The 19,851-nt window shown below is 39.1% G+C and overlaps 1 protein-coding gene across 4 annotated transcripts in view; it reads right to left on the bottom strand.

Annotated features, from left to right (window-relative positions):
• Positions 1–18,531, bottom strand: part of LOC121383117 (zinc finger protein 236-like) — a 40,150-nt gene extending 21,619 nt beyond the window's left edge. For 3 of the 4 annotated variants that reach the window (XR_005959261.1, XM_041512912.1, XM_041512911.1), the window contains exons 1-3: positions 18,487–18,531; positions 13,808–14,514; positions 12,526–12,953 (exon numbers count right to left, since the gene is read on the bottom strand). Coding sequence is in view for 3 of the 4 variants with exons in the window: in XM_041512912.1 (XP_041368846.1) it covers positions 12,526–12,953; positions 13,808–14,441 (1,062 nt within the window). In the remaining variant the exon portion in view is untranslated. Of the gene's footprint in view, positions 1–5,188; positions 8,084–12,525; positions 12,954–13,807; positions 14,515–18,486 lie in introns of those variants that run through there. The other variant, XM_041512909.1, reaches the window with a different exon arrangement.
• Positions 18,532–19,851: the final 1,320 nt, after the last annotated feature.

Here is a 19,851-nt window from a genome sequence, read left to right on the forward strand (position 1 = left end):
AAATTGAAATAGAAATCTTGATTGGTTAATTCTGAAACTTAGTACCTGTATTCTACAGTGATTCTCTGGAGATACCTTCACAAACTAATAGATAAAATTAACATATCTACTTTTATTATAGATTATTTTATTTTATTTCTTTAATGTTAAGACTTTAACATAACTGTCCAGCCATTCAAATATAATTTTCTTTCAGTCATACTCCATCTGCTCAGATGGTCCGAAACCAGTGGACTGATCCATTACCTGCTGTAATGAGATGGAGACCAGATACGTCATAATCTCTCTCCACCAAAGTTGTCTTTAAGGACACCACAAAAAAATTAAATTACTGTTTTGTTTAATGACACCACTACAATACTTTGATTTACTGATGAATGACCAATTTAACAGAATTACAGATAAAGGTTTTTTTCTGGTTAAATTGACTTCCTAAAAAAGACTGCCTTGGTGCCCTTTGAAAATGTATGAACGTAGCCTTTGTGCCTTTTAGATTAGCCTTGGTGCCCTTCATTTCCTAGATTTTTAAAGGCTATTAAAGCCTGCCCTTTTAACACCGAATTTCGAGGCCTGTAACTGGTATATCAAAGACTGTGGTATGTGCTATCCTGTCTGTGGGATAGTACATATAATAATACATATAAAGGATCCCTTGCTAATAATGGCAAAATGTAGCAGGTTTCCTCTCTAAGACTAAATGTCAAAATTACCAAATGTTTGACATCCAATAACGGATGATTAATGTGCTCTAGTGGTGGTGTTAAACAAAACAAACTTTAAACTGTTTTCTTTAGCTGGCATCAACTTACACAAAGCATTTTCCACTTGGGTGAAAAGCTTCTCACCGTATCACATGCTGATAGCTAATTTATTGTACATCAATATACTGTCAATTTGACACTCAAAGCAATGCTCTCATACATAAGTTTATTGATCACCATTGATTTTCAAACCATAAGCACTTGTTTATGGACTTTTGTTTTCCCCCCATTCCAATCAGTGCCCTGTGTCTGGTATATCAAAGGCTGTGTATGTACGACTCTGTCTTTGGAAAGTGCATATTTATAGGATATCAAACAAGCTTCCATTTCGTATCATGTTTATATCCCGAGTAAAATAATTTTCAATTGTTATGAGCTATTTCTCACCACAGCCAATGCACCACGACTGGTATGTGCTATCCTGTCTGTGGGATGGTGCATATAAAAAGATCCCTTGCTACTAATGGAAAAATGTAACAGGTTTCCTCTCTACGACTGTGTCAAAAATGACCATATGTCTGACATCCAACAGCCGATGATTAATAAATCAATGTGCTCTAGTGGTGTCATTAAACAAAACAAACTTTTTTCTTCTTTTTTTTTGTTGAGCGTCACCACTATTTCACTAGGGACATAAACATGATATGAAATGGTAGCGAGTTTAATATCCTATTTATTACCCATAATCGATTTTAATTTATATCACTGATCTAGTTTGGTTGAAGCTCCAGTAAGGCTGTAGTGTGCCAATCGATGACGTCATCGTATGATGTCAAAGTGTTACGACCCACTTGAAGTTCTAGTGGGACGTATCACTTTGGTATGTACCAAGATATGTTTAACCATATGGGTAATAAAAAACATTCCTTGTTGGTTTTTAAAGATGTAGTCGAGTGTGGTAACACAGTTCTTCTCTTTCTACTGACCAGCAGTCGAGGTAACCAAATAGCCATAGTTTAACAAAGTGTGCTGAGGTGCTGTTAAACTAATATCTCTTTACTCAAATTACCAACTCTTTTAACAGTCTCCAAAATCATCTGGTATATAGTACAAACTGACCTATATAAAGCTACCAACTATTTTAAATTCATCTTTTAAATTAAACCAGAGCTTCTAGATTATGGTAGCCCCACTCCCATGGCTAGTGTTATTCAGTGTTGGGCTAGTAAATACATTTAACTACCGGTACTATGGTCATACCCGACAACTAGTGAAAACAAAGTTGTCAAATGCTGCATTTAAAACTATTTTGTAAATATGTATACCGGTCTCCCACAAATCTAAGGGTTTTTAAGCTTCTCATCTCCTTCTTTAAGTGACATATCTGATTATTACTTAGTAAAATTGTATTTACTTAAAGTAGGGCTAGTGAATTTTTAGTCATGGCCAGTGAATTTTTTAAATCACAGATTCCATGGCTAATGGCCCCACACCCATGGCTAGTGTTATTCAGTGTTATTTTTATAAAAATTCTAGAAGCACTGATTTAATATCACAAATGATATTGATATGGCTATTTAACCTAGGTTTGAAAAAAGTAAAGTTTGTTTTATTTAACGACGCCGCTAGAGCACATTGATTTTTTATCTTATCATCGGCTATTGGACGTCAAACATATGGTCATTCTGACACTGTTTTTAAAGGAAACCCGCTGTCACCACATAGGCTACTCTTTTTACGACAGGCAGCAAGGGATCTTTTATTTGCGCTTCCCACAGGCAGGATAGCACAAACCATGGCCTTTGTTGAACCAGTTATGGATCACTGGTCAGTGCAAGTGGTTTACACCTACCCACTGAGCCCTGCGGAGCACTCACTCAGGGTTTGGAGTCAGTATCTGGATTAAAAATCCCATGCCTCGACTGGGATCCGAACCCAGTACCTACCAGCCTGTAGACCGATGGCCTGCCACGATGCCACCGAGGCCGGTAAACCTAGGTTTGAATGCAGCTAAATACTGTGGATATAATGCCATTATAAATTAAATGTTAGATGTTCATCCAATATTTTTTAAGGGGGGAGAGGGGTATTTTATTTAAAAAACATTAAAATACCATAAATTGAGTAAAAATATATTTGTTTTGGCCGAAAAAAAGAAATATGTGAGTAAAGATGAAAATATAGGATTTATTTTATGATGGCTTAAAATAAGATGTGGGTTATGCATGGTCTGCTCATTCACCTCAAAGTGTAAGGTGTTGTCCACTGCAGGGTTTCAACAGGATTTTGTTTATAAATTTCACTTTTCTACTTCTCCAACCTTTTTAGACTTAATAAATAATGGGTATATTATTTACTTTACGCACAGGCAGTTAATATTATCACTTGCCCTTTATTAACTTTGCACTTGGCATGGATGTTGAAAAATGGGAATTTTCAACCACTGAACTGTAAAATATATCTCTTGACATGTTCAAAATACATCTACCGGGTAGGCCTAAACAATAATTATAATAAATAACCACATGTTCCTGACCAAAAATATGAATTTATTTGTTTCAAAATCAATCATTCTAATGTTGTAACAAAATGATGCTCACAAAATGTAGACAAATGGAGCCAATTCTAAAAATGACCAACCAGTAGGCCTAGAGTAAAATGTTATTATACAGGTCAAGTAAGCTTGACTTTGAAGCAGAGATACCTCATTCAAAAGACAGTATGCACTTTACAATTACCACCTCCTTCCACCACATCCCCCCAAAAACCCCATCAAAATAAATAAACAAAAACAAAAATCCAAGACCTTGCTGGTACTTCAGACATTAACTAAGGGTTAAATGTTTATGGTATTGATATAACTTTTGAGTCTAGATACCATCTTGATTTAACTTTTGAGTCTAGATACCATCTTGATTAAACTTTTGAGTCTAGATACCATCTTGATTTAACTTTTGAGTCTAGATACTATCTGATTTAACTTTTGAGTCTAGATACCATCTTGATTTAACTTTTGAGTCTAGATACTATCTTGATTTAACTTTTGTATTTGAGTCTAACAGTTGAGTCTAGATACCATCTTGATTTAACTTTTGAGTCTAGATACTATCTTGATTTAACTTTTGAGTCTAGATACCATCTTGATTTAACTTTTGAGTCTAGATACTATCTTGATTTAACTTTTGTATTTGAGTCTAACAGTTGAGTCTAGATACCATCTTGATTTAACTTTTGAGTCTTGATACTATCTTGATTTAACTTTTGAGTCTAGATACCATCTTGATTTAACTTTTGAGTCTAGATACTATCTTGATTTAACTTTTGAGTCTAGATACTATATTGATTTAACTTTTGAGTCTAGGTACCATCTTGATTTAACTTTCGAGTCTAGATACCATCTTGATTTAACTTTCGAGTCTAGATACCATCTTGATTTAACTTTCGAGTCTAAATACCATCTTGATTTAACTTTCGAGTCTAGATACCATCTTGATTTAACTTTCGAGTCTAGATACCATCTTGATTTAACTTTCGAATCTAGATACTATCTTGATTTAACTTTTGAGTCTAGATACTATCTTGATTTGAAGCTAGTGACACTTAACTTTTAGACAAGGTCAGACGTTGCTGATATTTTGTACTGGGTAGACTAGATGGTACTGCCATCCCAACCAGTGACCCACAACTGCTATACCAAAGGCCAAAGATCCCTTGCTGCTAACAAAAGAATGCAGTGGGTTTCCCCGAAGACTTCATGTAAAAAATTACCAAATGTTTGACATCCAATAGTTGATGAATAATATATCTACTCTAGTTGTGTTGTTAACCAAACAAACAAAGAAAAGAAAGAAAGACATATGGTTAAGGACCACACAGATATTGAGAGAGGAAACCCGCTGTGCCACTTCATGGGCTACTCTTTTCGATTAGCAGCAAGGGATCTTGTATATGCACCATCCAACAGACAGGGTAGTACATACCACAGCCGTTGATATACCAGTCGTGGTGCACTGGCTGGAGCTAAAAATAGCCCAATGACGATGAGGATCGATCCCACACCGACCGCGCATTAAGCGAGCGCTCAAAACAAACAAACTTTAGATGATACTGTTCCATACAGCCTTCATTACAGAAACCGGCCTCGGTGGCGTCGTGGTTAGGCCATCGGTCTACAGGCTGGTAGGTATTGGGTTTGGATCCCAGTCGAGGCATGGGATTATTAATCCAGATACCGACTCCAAACCCTGAGTGAGTGCTCCGCAAGGCTCAGTGGGTAGGTGTAAACCACTTGCACCGTCCAGTGATCCATAACGGGTTCAACAAAGGCCATGGTCTGTGCTATCCTGCCTGTGGGAAGCGCAAATAAAAGATCCCTTGCTGCCTGTCATAAAAGAGTAGCCTATGTGGCGACAGTGGGTTTCCTCTAAAAAAACAGTGTCAGAATGACCATATGTTTGACGTCCAATAGCCGATGATAAGATAAAAAATTAATGTGCCCTAGTGGCGTCGTTAAATAAAACAAACTTTACTCTCTTTTTTTCTTCATTACAGAACTTCACAAACTGAACCGAAGTTAACTAACTTGCTTATCTCTACAATATAAGATAAATTCATATAACAGTAAAATAATATTGACTAATATTTACACAACAAATTTTCTACTGAAAAAAGACATCTTGAACCATCTAAGATAAAATGTGTGTGTGATACAAGTTGTATTACAACATAGGTCATGTGATGTGCACAGTAAGAGTAGAATAAAATGACCTCTGATTATCTATAATTCCGACCATTGGACCAAATGTCACCAAAAGCCAAACATGTAGTTCAAACAACTGAATGATATTTAAATGCTGATGAGATGAACTCTTCATGTGGTCAAGTTTCATAGAACAAGTCTTCAAAAGGTCACATTTCATACAAATACTCTTCAAAAGGTCAGATTTTGCTGGACAGAATGTCAACGGTCAGAATTTCATAGAACAGAACTGTTCATGATATTAAACAGTTAGTGTCATGGAAGACACATCTTATAGTTTTGTTGTTTTTTCCATAAGAAATATTTATACATGGCATTTGTGAACAGGCAATGCAAAAAGATACATTGTGTTAACTGTGTCCTTCACATCAGACCTCCACGTGAAAGAAAGTATAATTAATTGTTCCCCTAACTTGGACTATGGGAAGCCACTTAATATATGACCATATTAATAACATATAAATTCACTTGCTGAGAAGAGCTAAAGTGACTCTCCTTGAACTAATCTCAGGGGAGTGATAGGGGAGCAAGAGTGATAACTCCCCATAAATGGTGAGGTCTGTCACATATATATCTGTTTTAATAACAGAACTTATGGTTATCCTCTCAGTGGCTCTCCCCTGATGAAGATCTGTCCAGTCGCCATGTGTCTATCCTCTCAGTGGCTTTCCCCCGATGAAGATCTGTCCAGTCGCCATGTGTCTATCCTCTCAGTGGCTCTCCCCCGATGAAGATCTGTCCAGTTGCCATGTGTCTATCCTCTCAGTGGCTTTCCCCCGATGAAGATCTGTCCAGTCGCCATGTGTCTATCCTCTCAGTGGCTCTCCCCGATGAAGATCTGTCCAGTTGCCATGTGTCTATCCTGTCAGTGGCTCTCCCCCGATGAAGATCTGTCCAGTCGCCATGTGTCTATCCTGTCAGTGGCTCTCCCCCGATGAAGATCTGTCCAGTCGCCATGTGTCTATCCTGTCAGTGGCTCTCCCCCGATGAAGATCTGTCCAGTCGCCATGTGTCTATCCTGTCAGTGGCTCTCCCCCGATGAAGATCTGTCCAGTCGCCATGTGTCTATCCTCTCAGTGGCTATCCCCCGATGAAGATCTGTCCAGTCGCCATGTGTCTATCCTCTCAGTGGCTCTCCCCCGATGAAGATCTGTCCAGTCGCCATGTGTCTATCCTCTCAGTGGCTCTCCCCCGATGAAGATCTGTCCAGTCGCCATGTGTCTATCCTGTCAGTGGCTCTCCCCCGATGAAGATCTGTCCAGTCGCCATGTGTCTATCCTGTCAGTGGCTCTCCCCCGATGAAGATCTGTCCAGTCGCCATGTGTCTATCCTCTCAGTGGCTATCCCCCGATGAAGATCTGTCCAGTCGCCATGTGTCTATCCTCTCAGTGGCTATCCCCCGATGAAGATCTGTCCAGTCGCCATGTGTCTATCCTCTCAGTGGCTCTCCCCCGATGAAGATCTGTCCAGTCGCCATGTGTCTATCCTGTCAGTGGCTCTCCCCCGATGAAGATCTGTCCAGTCGCCATGTGTCTATCCTCTCAGTGGCTCTCCCCCGATGAAGATCTGTCCAGTCGCCATGTGTCTATCCTCTCAGTGGCTCTTCCCCGATGAAGATCTGTCCAGTCGCCATGTGTCTATCCTCTCAGTGGCTCTCCCCCGATGAAGATCTGTCCAGTCGCCATGTGTCTATCCTCTCAGTGGCTCTCCCCGATGAAGATCTGTCCAGTCTCCATGTGTCTATCCTCTCAGTGGCGCTCCCCCGATGAAGGTCTGTCCAGTCTCCATGTGTCTATCCTCTCAGTGGCTCTCCCCGATGAAGATCTGTCCAGTCGCCATGTGTCTATCCTCTCAGTGGCTCTCCCCCGATGAAGGTCTGTCCAGTCGCCATGTGTCTATCCTCTCAGTGGCTCTCCCCGATGAAGATCTGTCCAGTTGCCATGTGTCTATCCTCTCAGTGGCTCTCCCCTGATGAAGGTCTGTCCAGTCGCCATGTGTCTATCCTCTCAGTGGCTCTCCCCCGATGAAGGTCTGTCCAGTCGCCATGTGTCTATCCTCTCAGTGGCTCTCCCCCGATGAAGGTCTGTCCAGTCGCCATGTGTCTATCCTCTCAGTGGCTCTCCCCCGATGAAGATCTGTCCAGTCGCCATGTGTCTATCCTCTCAGTGGCTCTCCCCCGATGAAGATCTGTCCAGCTGCCATGTGTCTATCCTCTCAGTGGCTCTCCCCCAATGAAGATCTGTCCAGCTGCCATGTGTCTATCCTCTCAGTGGCTCTCCCCCAATGAAGATCTGTCCAGGCTGTGTTCAGTGGCCATGTGTCTGTCTAGCCGGAGCTGCCCAGGGAACCCTTGCCCACAGTCTGCGCAGTAGAAGCTGTATTCCTTCCGGTGCTGTAACTTGATGTGGCGGTTCTGAGCCGTCTTCGAGCTGAACCTGGTGCCACAAAGCTCACAGGAGAACGGCTTGTCCGCTCGGTGAGTGTTCGAGTGGCGCTCCATGCACTGTTTGCTAGAAAACATCCGCTCGCATATCGGACACTTAATACGGCTCTGGTTTAGATTGGAGCACACATGCAGCCGTAAGTGGATGTGTGATTGAAACCTTTGTCGACAAGTACTGCACTGTAAAGAAAAAGAGATACACAGTTGGATGATATCTCAAAACGCAGGGCTCACCCTAACCATTGCCAATTGCTAAATTTCATGCAAAATGGCTACAAAATTTAGCATTTGGCTAATAAAATTTCTTTTAAATTAGCCACTTTTGAATGATTTTCAAGGAAATACTCTGCATACAATGTACATGAAAACTGGCTAAACCAACATAGTTTACAGTGTGGGCCATGAAAACGGCTGTTTGCATAATTGCAGTTTAACTATTAAATGCTTAACAATGTTAATAGTATTTTGATCTGAATGTTGGTCAGGTATAACTAGAAACAGTCATTCAGATATACAATGTACTTTGTACATGAGTAACTGGAATATTATTTGTTTTCTATAGTGACATTAGAAGTTGGACTTCCAAGGAAATATAAGTTAACGCAAGATATCGTAATACTAAACTACTCTGGGGCGGGATGTAGCCTAATGGTAAAGCACTCGCTTAATGCACGGTCGAATGTATAAAATGTACTAAAGCTCATATCAGATAAAACATGCAGGTTTATCTTTAGTAGTGAGATTTGTCTGTCTCCAAAGCCTCTCATGATAGATTCTCTTATGATTATTTGTCTATGATGCGTGGTCAGTTTGGTATCTATCCTCATCGGTTGGCCCATTGGGCTATTTGTCGTTCCACCCAGTGCACCATGACTGGTATATCAAAGGCTGTGCTATGTGCTGTCCTGTCTGTGGGATGGTGCATATAAATATAAATGTAGCAGGTTTCCTCTCTAAGACTATATGTCAAAATTACCAAATGTTTGACATCCAACAACGGATGACAAAACAAACATTGTTTTACTGAACTACTCCAACAAGTCAGAAACGTTTAATGAGCCTATACAACAGATCCAACACCAGAATCCAATGGAACACGCTAGCTTTGAGTTGGTTAACAATACTCCAGCATACTAATATTATTTAATCAACTGCTGTAAAATGATTATATATAGCTGTGACCAATGCACATCCTCGTCTACCATACAAACTATTCTAAAACCAGAGCCTATTTCTGCAGGAGACACATGAAATTCTACAAAGATACTTTTACTATTGCAAGAAAGTTATCCACACAAAATCTATAGGTTCAACATTGTTTTTGTTTTGTTGTTTTTTTCCTTGTGAATTAAAGTACTCACAGCCATGTTGTTCATATGTATATGTGTAGTGGCCATGATGATGATCCATTAAAATTCCATGTACTCTGATGCCATTAACTGTCAAATACAAGACTGCTTGTTCATGTTAAGGTTATGGGACCATCTTGGTGTCGCAAATATGTACCATACAAAAAAAGCCAGGTCATTGTTTCATTTAATCAGTGAATGACAACTTTCAATAGTAACACAAAACTTGGCTCTCAGTTCATAGAGGTTAGTGAGATAAAAACCTGCTGATATGATAAATGAAGGAAAGGAAAGACATACGTAATGACACTTAAGAATACAAAATGTCGTGTATTTTAAACTATGGCTATTTGGGTTTTCTTATCACAGTCGAGGGTGAAAGAGGAAACACACTGCTGCCACATGAGCAAATCCTACAGATAAATCAGCAAGGACTCTTTCTTCATAGGTCTCTCATATATCGGTAGTGGAGCACTGGTTGGAATGGGGAATACAATCAAGGGAGATCAATCCTAGGCCCCACCACACCTCAGACTCAGACAAGGGAGGAAATGGAAGGAAATGTTTTATTTAACGACACACTTAACACATTTTATTTACGGTTATATGGCGTCAGGAGATTCAGACAAGTGTTGTACAACTGAGCTACAATCTGCCGCTGGATATGATAAATGCACTGTCACAGTGTGTGTGAAGTTAAACTGCATGAGCCTGGTTGAATGTATTTTTCTTACTGTGCAGTAAAATAAAAGTTTTTAGAATATAAATGTATCAAAACTGATGAAAAATTGTTGCACATACAACAATAACGTAGTTTTTAAGAAAGAAAATGGACCACTTCTGAAACAGAAATAAAAACAGCAAAAATAATAATGCCATTCTCTCAAAAAAACCTGTTGCTGTGGTGACAACTGAGCACTTCCAGTTTGGAATAGTCATTTTCCTGACAACGACAAATACTGAAAGAGTGTACATGTTTAATAAACTGTCGTGCACTCTACAAGCCAAACTTACAATTTTATCTGCAGATCAGTAAAGGCTTATATTCAACACTTCGGAATTGTCACATATCATCATTCAAAAAGTTTATTTCTAAACAGTAAAAACCCTGTACATGTATCATCAATAAGAAAATAACCTGGACATACTTATATGAATTTGAAATTTGTTCTGTTTAACGACACCACTACAGCACATTGATTAATCCATAAGCTATTGAATGTCAAACATATAGTCTAAGAAGAAACCTGCTACATTTTTCCATTAGCAGCAAGGGATCTTTTATATGCACTTTGCCACAGACAGAACAACACATGCCATGGCATTTGATATACCATAGTTCTTCTAAAATTATGACTAAATTTAGACCGTGGATTTATCTACAGCACGTCAATGCTAAAATACTTCTAAAACTATGACAGGCAAATCTATATAAAATTTGTGAATTAGTATTTTGAACACGCTGTACTTATCCTTTTTAAAAAATTGGTTATCAAATAATTAATGTCAAGTCTAATCTATGCACGCGTACACAATAACCCAAACCGGGGGAAGGGGGGGTGGGGGGGGGGGGGGGGGGGGGGTGGGTGGGGGGGGGGGGGGGGGGGGGGGGTGGGGGGGGTGGGGGGTGGGGGGGGGGGGGGTGGGTGGGAGATTATAATAAATAAAAAGAAAGAAAAGAGTAACAAAATTAATACCCCAATCAACACAATTTATGGTCTCCAAAAGCATGCGAACTTTGTTTCTTTGAACTCCCAAACCTAAACCGGTCTATTTCAAGCTGAAGTATGGGGCATACTTAATCTGACCATGACAGAAACAACAGTAATTTTATAAGTACACTGTTAAAGTTTGTTTTGTGTAACGACACCACTAGAGCACATTGATTTATTAATCATTGGCTGTCAAACATTCGGCAATTTTGACATATAGTCTTAAGAGAGGAAACCTGTTATATTTTTTTAGTAGTAGCAAGGGATCTTTTATATGCACCATCCCACAGACAGGATAGCACATACCACAACCTTTGATATACCAGTTGTGGTACACTGGCTGGAACGAGAAATAGCCAAATGGGTGCACCAAAGGGGGTCAATCCCAAACCAACTGCATCATGCGAGTGCTATACCACTGGGCTATGTCCCGCCCCTTTATAAATACAAATAGGCTTCCCATATTAGTAATTTATGAATAATTGTCATGCCAGGTGCGTGTGCAGGGGAGGTTTCAGAGTTCAAATCCCCCTCCCCACCCCCTTTGCTCAAGCCAATTTTCATTTTATTTTTTCAATATATTTTCCAGGTTACTAAAATTCCTGCACACATGCCTGATGTTTTACTTTAATTGTAAAAAGTTCACTTACATCCATCTGCAATAGTATTCTCTTCGGCCATCTTGCCGCTATGTTGTTTGGCAAATGATGCTTCTTCTCCCAGCATTTGTCACTATTGTCATGAAAATTAGTTTGCTTCCAAGCCGGATGCTACTGTCACCAAAACAACAGTTTTTGTCACGAAAGTGGAATCACTGTTTCCACAAATGACCTATTTTCCTTCAAGAAGCAATATTAATTATTACTGCTGCAAATTTGGCCAGCTTTCATTTGGTTTTGAGACTTTTCTGTCGATATGTTTTTATGGCTCGAGTATTCTGCTATAGAATGTGTATTACTTAGATCACAGCTGGAAGCCATAAAACCACCTTGCCCCTCCTAATCCATCATATCCAGGAATCAATATCAACCTAGCGTATTTGTCCATAAAATGATTTTTATCTAAAACATGTTAATTAAGGTAAGATAGGGTTTTAAAAAACAGACAAAAGCAGGATATGTGTTTATTTGGAGAGAAACAAATGGAAGTTTTGCTAGGGCTGAAAACTCAAGATAGTCCTTTTAAAAAGTTAAAGTTTGTTTTGTTATTAATGACACCACTAGAGCATATTGATTTATTAATCATCAGTTGTTAGATGTCAGACATTTGGTAATTCTGACATACAGTGTTCAGAGCGAAAACTTGATACATTTTTCCATTAGTAGCAAGGGATCTTTTATATGCACAATCTCAGACAGTATAGCATATACCACAGCCTTTGATATATCAGTCGTGGTGCATTGGCTAGAACGAGAAATACATGTAGCCAAATGACGGGGATCAATCCCAGACTGACTGCGCATCAGACGAGCACTTTACAAATGGGCTATGTTCTGCCCCCGATAACCCCTTTAACAAGTGTTTTACCTTGCAGTAATACTGAAAACAAGGAATGCCTTACCTTGAACAATTCCACTTGTCGGTTTGGCTCATCTCCTTCTTGCCAAAGACTGTGATTCCCTTGAATGCTATGCAGCGCTTCATCCGATTTCTGATCGTTCTCGGACATTGATCTGAAGCGATCACTACCAAGTCTACCATCTAGTAAACCACTGCTGTCTTCTGCTTCATCTATCTGAACAAACTGCAAGGACGAGTCGTCCTCTGTTTTGATATTATACGGGTTGGGTAACAAAGACTGTGATCCGATATTACACGTGTTGGTTACTGAAGACTGAGAGTTGATATTACACGTGTTGGTTACTGAAGACTGCGAATCACTGGTTGTGGAATATGGAGACACAGACTGGTCACTGCTCTGTTGAATGTTACTCAACACAGAAGATGATGACAGACGTTCAGAGAGCTCCCTGCTTGATGATGGTTTACCTGGAAACAGGAAACAAATGTTTAAAGTTTGTTTTGTTTAACGACACCACTACAGTACATTTATTTATTAATCATTGGCTAGTGGATGTCAAAAATTTGGTAATTTTGACATATAGTCCTAGAGTGTCCATAAAGTAGCAAGGGGGTCGTTTATATTTGACAGGATAGCACATACCAGGGCCTTTGATATACCAGTTGTGATGCACTGGTTGGAACGAGAAATAGCCCAATAAGCCCACCGATGGGGACTGATCCTTGCCAACAAATCTATAACCGTACATATATGCAGTTACTATTTTCAATAATAAATACATGTAGTTTATTATTTATCACTTTTGTTAAATTGTGAACCTCTTGTTATGGTTTATGTTATTGCTGGCTCCAAATTCATCAGTTAAGACCAGGAAATTATATTTTACAAATATGATTTACAAGCATACAGATAATTCTCTGGATGAAATCGAGGTGAACAAACAATAATATGACATGAACTCTAAACAAGTTAAACTCTTTCAAATATGAAATGCAGAAATCTTTAAAAACATCCATAGGGGTGGACACTTAAAAGTATAGACAAAATACACAAACAGTATTGGAATATCGGGGCATGTCTAATACTGAATACAAGTCTTTAACAATGCTAAATTGTATACAAATTTTAACTGATAATATAGTATACATTCTGATATGTTTTTCTTTAAATATATCTATAGTTTTTCTCACGTTAAAAAGTATGTTTCACATCTTAACTTTCACAAAATAAAACCAATATATTTTAAGTTGGTAACCAAAAGCTAAACTTGGCCAGCTACTGTGTTCAAAGGATCAAATGTTTTAGTTATTTTTTAAATCACCCTTTTTTGGTTCTGACGTAGATGCTGTGTGCGCAGTACGTCTTTTCCCTGATGTCAGCTCCATTCTGTTACAGCTGCCATTCACTGAAGGTGACCCAGGGAACACGCATGTTGCACTGCCTGTCTCTACTGAACCACTCTGATACTGTACACACGTCGACTGCCAGTCGTCTGTCGTATACGAAATCTCCTCCTGCTGAGAAATGTCCGTCCGAGGAAATGAGTTATTCTTTCGCACAGGATTCTCATTCACGAAGGAGGAGAAACCTGCCGCAGAACGATCAACAAACTGTTTCGAACATCCACCCGAATCGGCTCCGACGGTCAACACGTGAGACTGGTCACGCTGTCTGTTGTTTAACTCACGCAACACGTCGCGATCACTGTCGTGGTTTTTGGCGTGGTGTGGCACAGTCTTGAAGGCCTTGGTGCAGTAGCTCTCACTGATCACATTGCCCGTGTTGTGCAGCAGTTCACTGACAACGTACCTCTCACGCTTTGTGTTGTCGATCTCCAGAGACAGGTACCCACTCAGCTCCACGGCTTGTTCAAACTGCAGGTATTCTCGACACACCTTCTGCATCGATTCCACTAGGGATGTGAAAAACTGAACTGAATATTGTTTTTCCAACATTGTGCTGCTTGAATCAATCACTTCTTACAGAACTTACAGAACATGCAAAAACATTGGATATGTGTGTACATATCTGAAAGAAAAGAAAGAAAGATAAAAATATTTAATAACAAACATTCTGAGAGTACTGCTAAAGCAAAACATGTTCCCCACCACCGTACCGGGCCCAACAAAATTTTATTTAAGGGTCATAATCCTGTCAAAAATGGGTAAATCATCATGAAAGTTAAACTTGATCTGTAACAGTAAATGATAAAGCTATACACAAAATTTCAACTCCATGTCTTGAGGAATTGTGGAAACAATTGTCTGGAAATATGTATGTGGGACAGACAGACAGAAGGACAGTGATGAAACCTATAGTCCCCTCTGGTTGGACCATTAGCACTTTTTTTCCTTTTTTTTTATATTTATCATCAGCCTGTAGAGGCTCAAGAGACATCAATGTGATATTCCACCCCAAACCCCCACCCACATCTCTAAATCAGTTTTGGACTAATAAACATGTCACAGATTGCTAAGGAACTTCTTTTTATATTTACAACACAAGGATTCACCAACCTGGTCACAAAATGATAACGGGGATCCTGCAATTGCAACACAATTTATATCATGAAAAAATATAAACTCACCAAAACCACACAGGCTATTCCTAATTACAAAATACTTTTGATTCTCTGACAGGATAGTGCAGTGATTCAGATTTTTTAAATGGCCTCTTACTGCCAGCAAAGAATCAATCCAGTTCTAAGCATCATGCATATCAAAATGACAAAACATCAAACTGGTAACAGTATTATGTTAAAACCAACTGTATATTTTGTAAGTCAGTCTTGTGAATATCTTTGGAAACATAGGCATAGGATGATGCCTGAAACTGGATGGTGGGGGTTGGGCCAATGTAAAGTTGTGGCACTGCTATATGGTATATTAATGTATTAATTTGGATCTGGAACTGGACGGTGGGGGTTGGGCCAATGTAAAGTTGTGGCACTGCTATATGGTATATTAATGTATTAATTTGCCTCTGGAACTGGACGGTGGGGGTTGGGCCAATGTAAAGTTGTGGCACTGCTATATGGTATATTAATGTATTAATTTGCCTCTGGAACTGGACGGTGGGGGTTGGGCCAATGTAAAGTTGTGGCACTGCTATATGGTATATTAATGTATTAATTTGCCTCTGGAACTGGACGGTGGGGGTTGGTCCAATGTAAAGTTGTGGCACTGCTATATGGTATATTAATGTAATAATTTGCCTCTGGAACTGGACGGTGGGGGTTGGGCCAATGTAAAGTTGTGGCACTGCTATATGGTATATTAATGTATTCATTTGCCTCTGGAACTGGATGGTGGGGGTTGGACCAATGTAAAGTTGTGGCACTGCTATATGGTATATTAATGTATTAATTTGCCTCTGGAACTGGATGGTGGGGGGGGGGGGGGGGGGCGGGATGTAGCCCAGTCGTAAAGTGTTCGCTTGATGCACGGTCGATCTAGGATTGATGCCCGTTGGGGGGCCCGTTGGGCTATTTTTCGTTCCAGCCAGTGCTCCACAACTGGTGTAACAAAGGCCGTGATATGTACTATCCTGTCTGTGGGATGGTGCATATAAAAGAACCCTTGCTGCTAATCGAAAAAAGAGTAGCCCATAAAGTGGCGACAGCAGGTTTCCTCTCTTAATATCTGTGTGGTCCGTAACCATATGTCTGACGCCATATAACCATAAATAAAATGTATTGAGAGTGTTGTTAAATAAAACATTTCCTTAATTCCTGAACTGGATACATTGGGGAGAAATATGTAATCTTCAGCCCAACCAGTGACCCATGACTGCTGTACATTAAAGGTTATGGGATGCACTGGGGGAAAATATGTAATCTTCAGCCCAACCAGTGACCCACGACTGCTGTACATTAAAGGTTATGGGATGCACTGGGGAGAAATATGTAATCTTCAGCCCAACCAGTGACCCATGACTGCTGTACATTAAAGGTTATGGGATGCACTGGGGGGAAATATGTAATCTTCAGCCCAACCAGTGACCCATGACTGCTGTACATTAAAGGTTATGGGATGCACTGGGGAGAAATATGTAATCTTCAGCCCAACCAGTGACCCATGACTGCTGTACATTAAAGGTTATGGGATGCACTGGGGGAAAATATGTAATCTTCAGCCCAACCAGTGACCCATGACTGCTGTACATTAAAGGTTATGGGATGCACTGGGGAGAAATATGTAATCTTCAGCCCAACCAGTGACCCATGACTGCTGTACATTAAAGGTTATGGGATGCACTGGGGGAAAATATGTAATCTTCAGCCCAACCAGTGACCCATGACTGCTGTACATTAAAGGTTATGGGATGCACTGGGGAGAAATATGTAATCTTCAGCCCAACCAGTGACCCATGACTGCTGTACATTAAATGTTATGGGATGCACTGGGGAGAAATATGTAATCTTCAGCCCAACCAGTGACCCATGACTGTTTATGTCCCAAGTAAAATAAATTTCAATTGTCACAAGCTTTACGAGGGACAAAAACATTATACGAAATGTTAGCAAGTTTAATATCCTATTTATTACTCATAATCAATCTAAATTTATATCACTCAACTCATTTGGTTCACGTTCCTATAAGGTTGTAGTGCGCTAATCGTCAAAGAGTTACACCAAGTGGGATGCATCACTGTACCAAGATATTTTTAACCATATGGGTAATAAAAATTATTCTTTGCTGGTCTTTATCCAGGGCTAGCCCTATCAGTACTACTCACAAAATCTGTCAACTGCTAAATTTAAAAAAATGGTAAATTGTAATCTGGTGAAATACGTTTATTTAATGGGTGATACCTGTATGTATTTTGTTACAAATTACTCCATTTCTGCCATTTGTGAAGTATAATAGATAATATGGTTTGAACATTTTGTGCTCACCCAGAACTGCTCATTCTCTCTCTCTCTCTTACCTCTCTATTTCTCTCTCTCATCTCTCTTTTTCTCTCATACACTCTTTCTCCCTATCTGTCTCTCTCTCTCACACACACATCCTGAAGTAATCAATAGACATGCATTTAAGAACAAACAGTAAGTTAACATGTATAACTGAAAAGAAATAAAAGAAATATGATTTACTTAAATAGTATTATAATTGGTCCTTTGCTGTATATAACACAAGATTTGTTATTAATATCTACTGCCAAATTCATTTGCCAAAGCAAGTTTTTAAATAGAACCCACTTTTGGCATAATAACAAATAACTGAGCACTCCATTTTTGTTACATGTTTGGCAATTTCAGTCTCTGGACCTTTATATTTTGTATTAGAGAAAACTGACTTTTCACCAATGAAAAAATAAATGATGTAAATCACTTACCAAAATGGTTTTTATTTTAGACATATTCTATTAATGGACCAGTAAGTGTTCTTTTATTATTTGTTGACTTCATTGGTTTGCACATGCTCGCAAGCTTTAGTAAAAATGTGATGTGCACGACTATTGATGTAACCCACTACCAGTATTGATTACGATACATACAGTCAACGTGACTGTGACCATCACACAAACACGAATGATTTTATAAAGTCTATAGTCCTTCCCACAAGGAATACCTTTTTTTCATACAAATTATTTATTCTGAGCCAATTGTTTTCTAAACTGACACACACAAAACTATTATTTTTTATTTCCAAAACATTTTTACTTTTATTCTTTGTCAAACCAAACTTAAATTATTTACAAGAAACATTTTTGTAGGATAATGTGATGGACTATAGTAGTAAGATTTTGTTTTGCATTATGACATTAAGAATAAGAGGAGTGATTGTAACTTTAAATATAGCTAAAACTACTAGCAAAACTGGGAAACACGCCATTCTAATTGACTGAAGCAAGTCTATCACTTTAATTATCTTGATAACAGACAAAACAATGCAAAATTCTAATTTGCTTTTTCAAAAAGCGTGTTTTCCTACTGTTAAGTACAGCTGACTGATTGGAATCGGCAACCTTCAGTGACTATTGGTTATAAATACTTACAAATATCACGATAGATAGGACGAACACGATCAACAAAAATATCGGTCATACAATAGTTACTTCCCTTGATTAGCCCGAGGCACTACTAGGGTTGCGATAAATTATATATATATTTTTCCCCCATTTTGGAATCATGGATTTTAAAGGCACCCTACCGCTTTTTCATATAGGTTACCCTTATTGAATAAGAAGCAAAGGAACAGTCAGAGTTTGTACCCAAAACGAGAGGTGTGTGTGTGTGTGTGTGTGTGTGTGTGTGTGTGTGTGTGAGGGGGGTGTTTATGGCGGGCTATGGATAATTTGGTGAAAAAGAAAGCCTGAATAAATCGTTAACTGCCAACCCCCCATCCCCCCTCCCTCCCAAGAGAAATAAAAATAAAAAAATAAATCGACCGATGTATATAATTTGGTGCATTTCTAAGGACGAGCACCCGATATGCGATTTTGATATGGGAAAACGATTTTGTCGTTCAGATTTATTTACAACTCGTGAAACAGAGAACTCTGCATTCATGTCTGACAAATACCATTCAGCTTACGAGTTATTTAAAAACGGATCTAACGAGGGAAAGCGAGTTGGATATGTTTTACACAACGAGTTGTAAGATAAATGGAATCTAACGGACAATCTTGTACTTAACATATCCTCAAAACCAGGCTTAAAATAATAGTATTTTCCAACTATTTTCCAACAAAAAAAACTATTTACAGCTATTGCTTTGCAGTAACAAGCATCATAGTGTAATCAATTTTATGTTAACTACACGTCATAGTACAATTAATTTCGATCGTTCTGTTTTTTCATTGGATGGATGGTTGTCGCGACCTGGTCATCACCTAGGAGCAGCCAGTCGTATGTCTTTAAATCAACGTTTGTATACATTGTGTTATCTGCATGTGTGATCATAAATAACGAGGGGCGGCATTTAGCTCAGTCGGTTGAGTGCTCACTTGAGGTGCTTACATTGCGTCGCAGGATCGAACCTCCTCGGTTTTTCATTGGATTTTTCTCGTTCCAACCAGTGCGCCACAGCTGACCAAAGGCCGTGCTTTCCTTTCTGTGGGAAAGTGCATTTAAAAGATCCCTTGCTGCATTAGAAAAATGTAGCGGGTTTCCTCTGACGACTACGTGTCCGAATTACCAAATGTTTGACATTCAATAGACGATGATTAATTAATCAATATGGTCTACTCTAGTGGTGCCGTTAAGCAAAACAAACTTCATAAATAATGAATATAGTTCTCACCAACAGTTGTGAAAGAAGTTAAAGATTCATTGGACGCCTCCTGAAGAATATTTTCAACGACATATTTCTAAATATACGGCTATTTTCGTGTCTAGAATGTCTACTGCGACATTTGATC

Source organism: Gigantopelta aegis, chromosome 10 (assembly GCF_016097555.1).
Source record: "Gigantopelta aegis isolate Gae_Host chromosome 10, Gae_host_genome, whole genome shotgun sequence".
In the NCBI taxonomy this organism is placed as follows: Eukaryota; Metazoa; Mollusca; class Gastropoda; order Neomphalida; family Peltospiridae; genus Gigantopelta; species Gigantopelta aegis.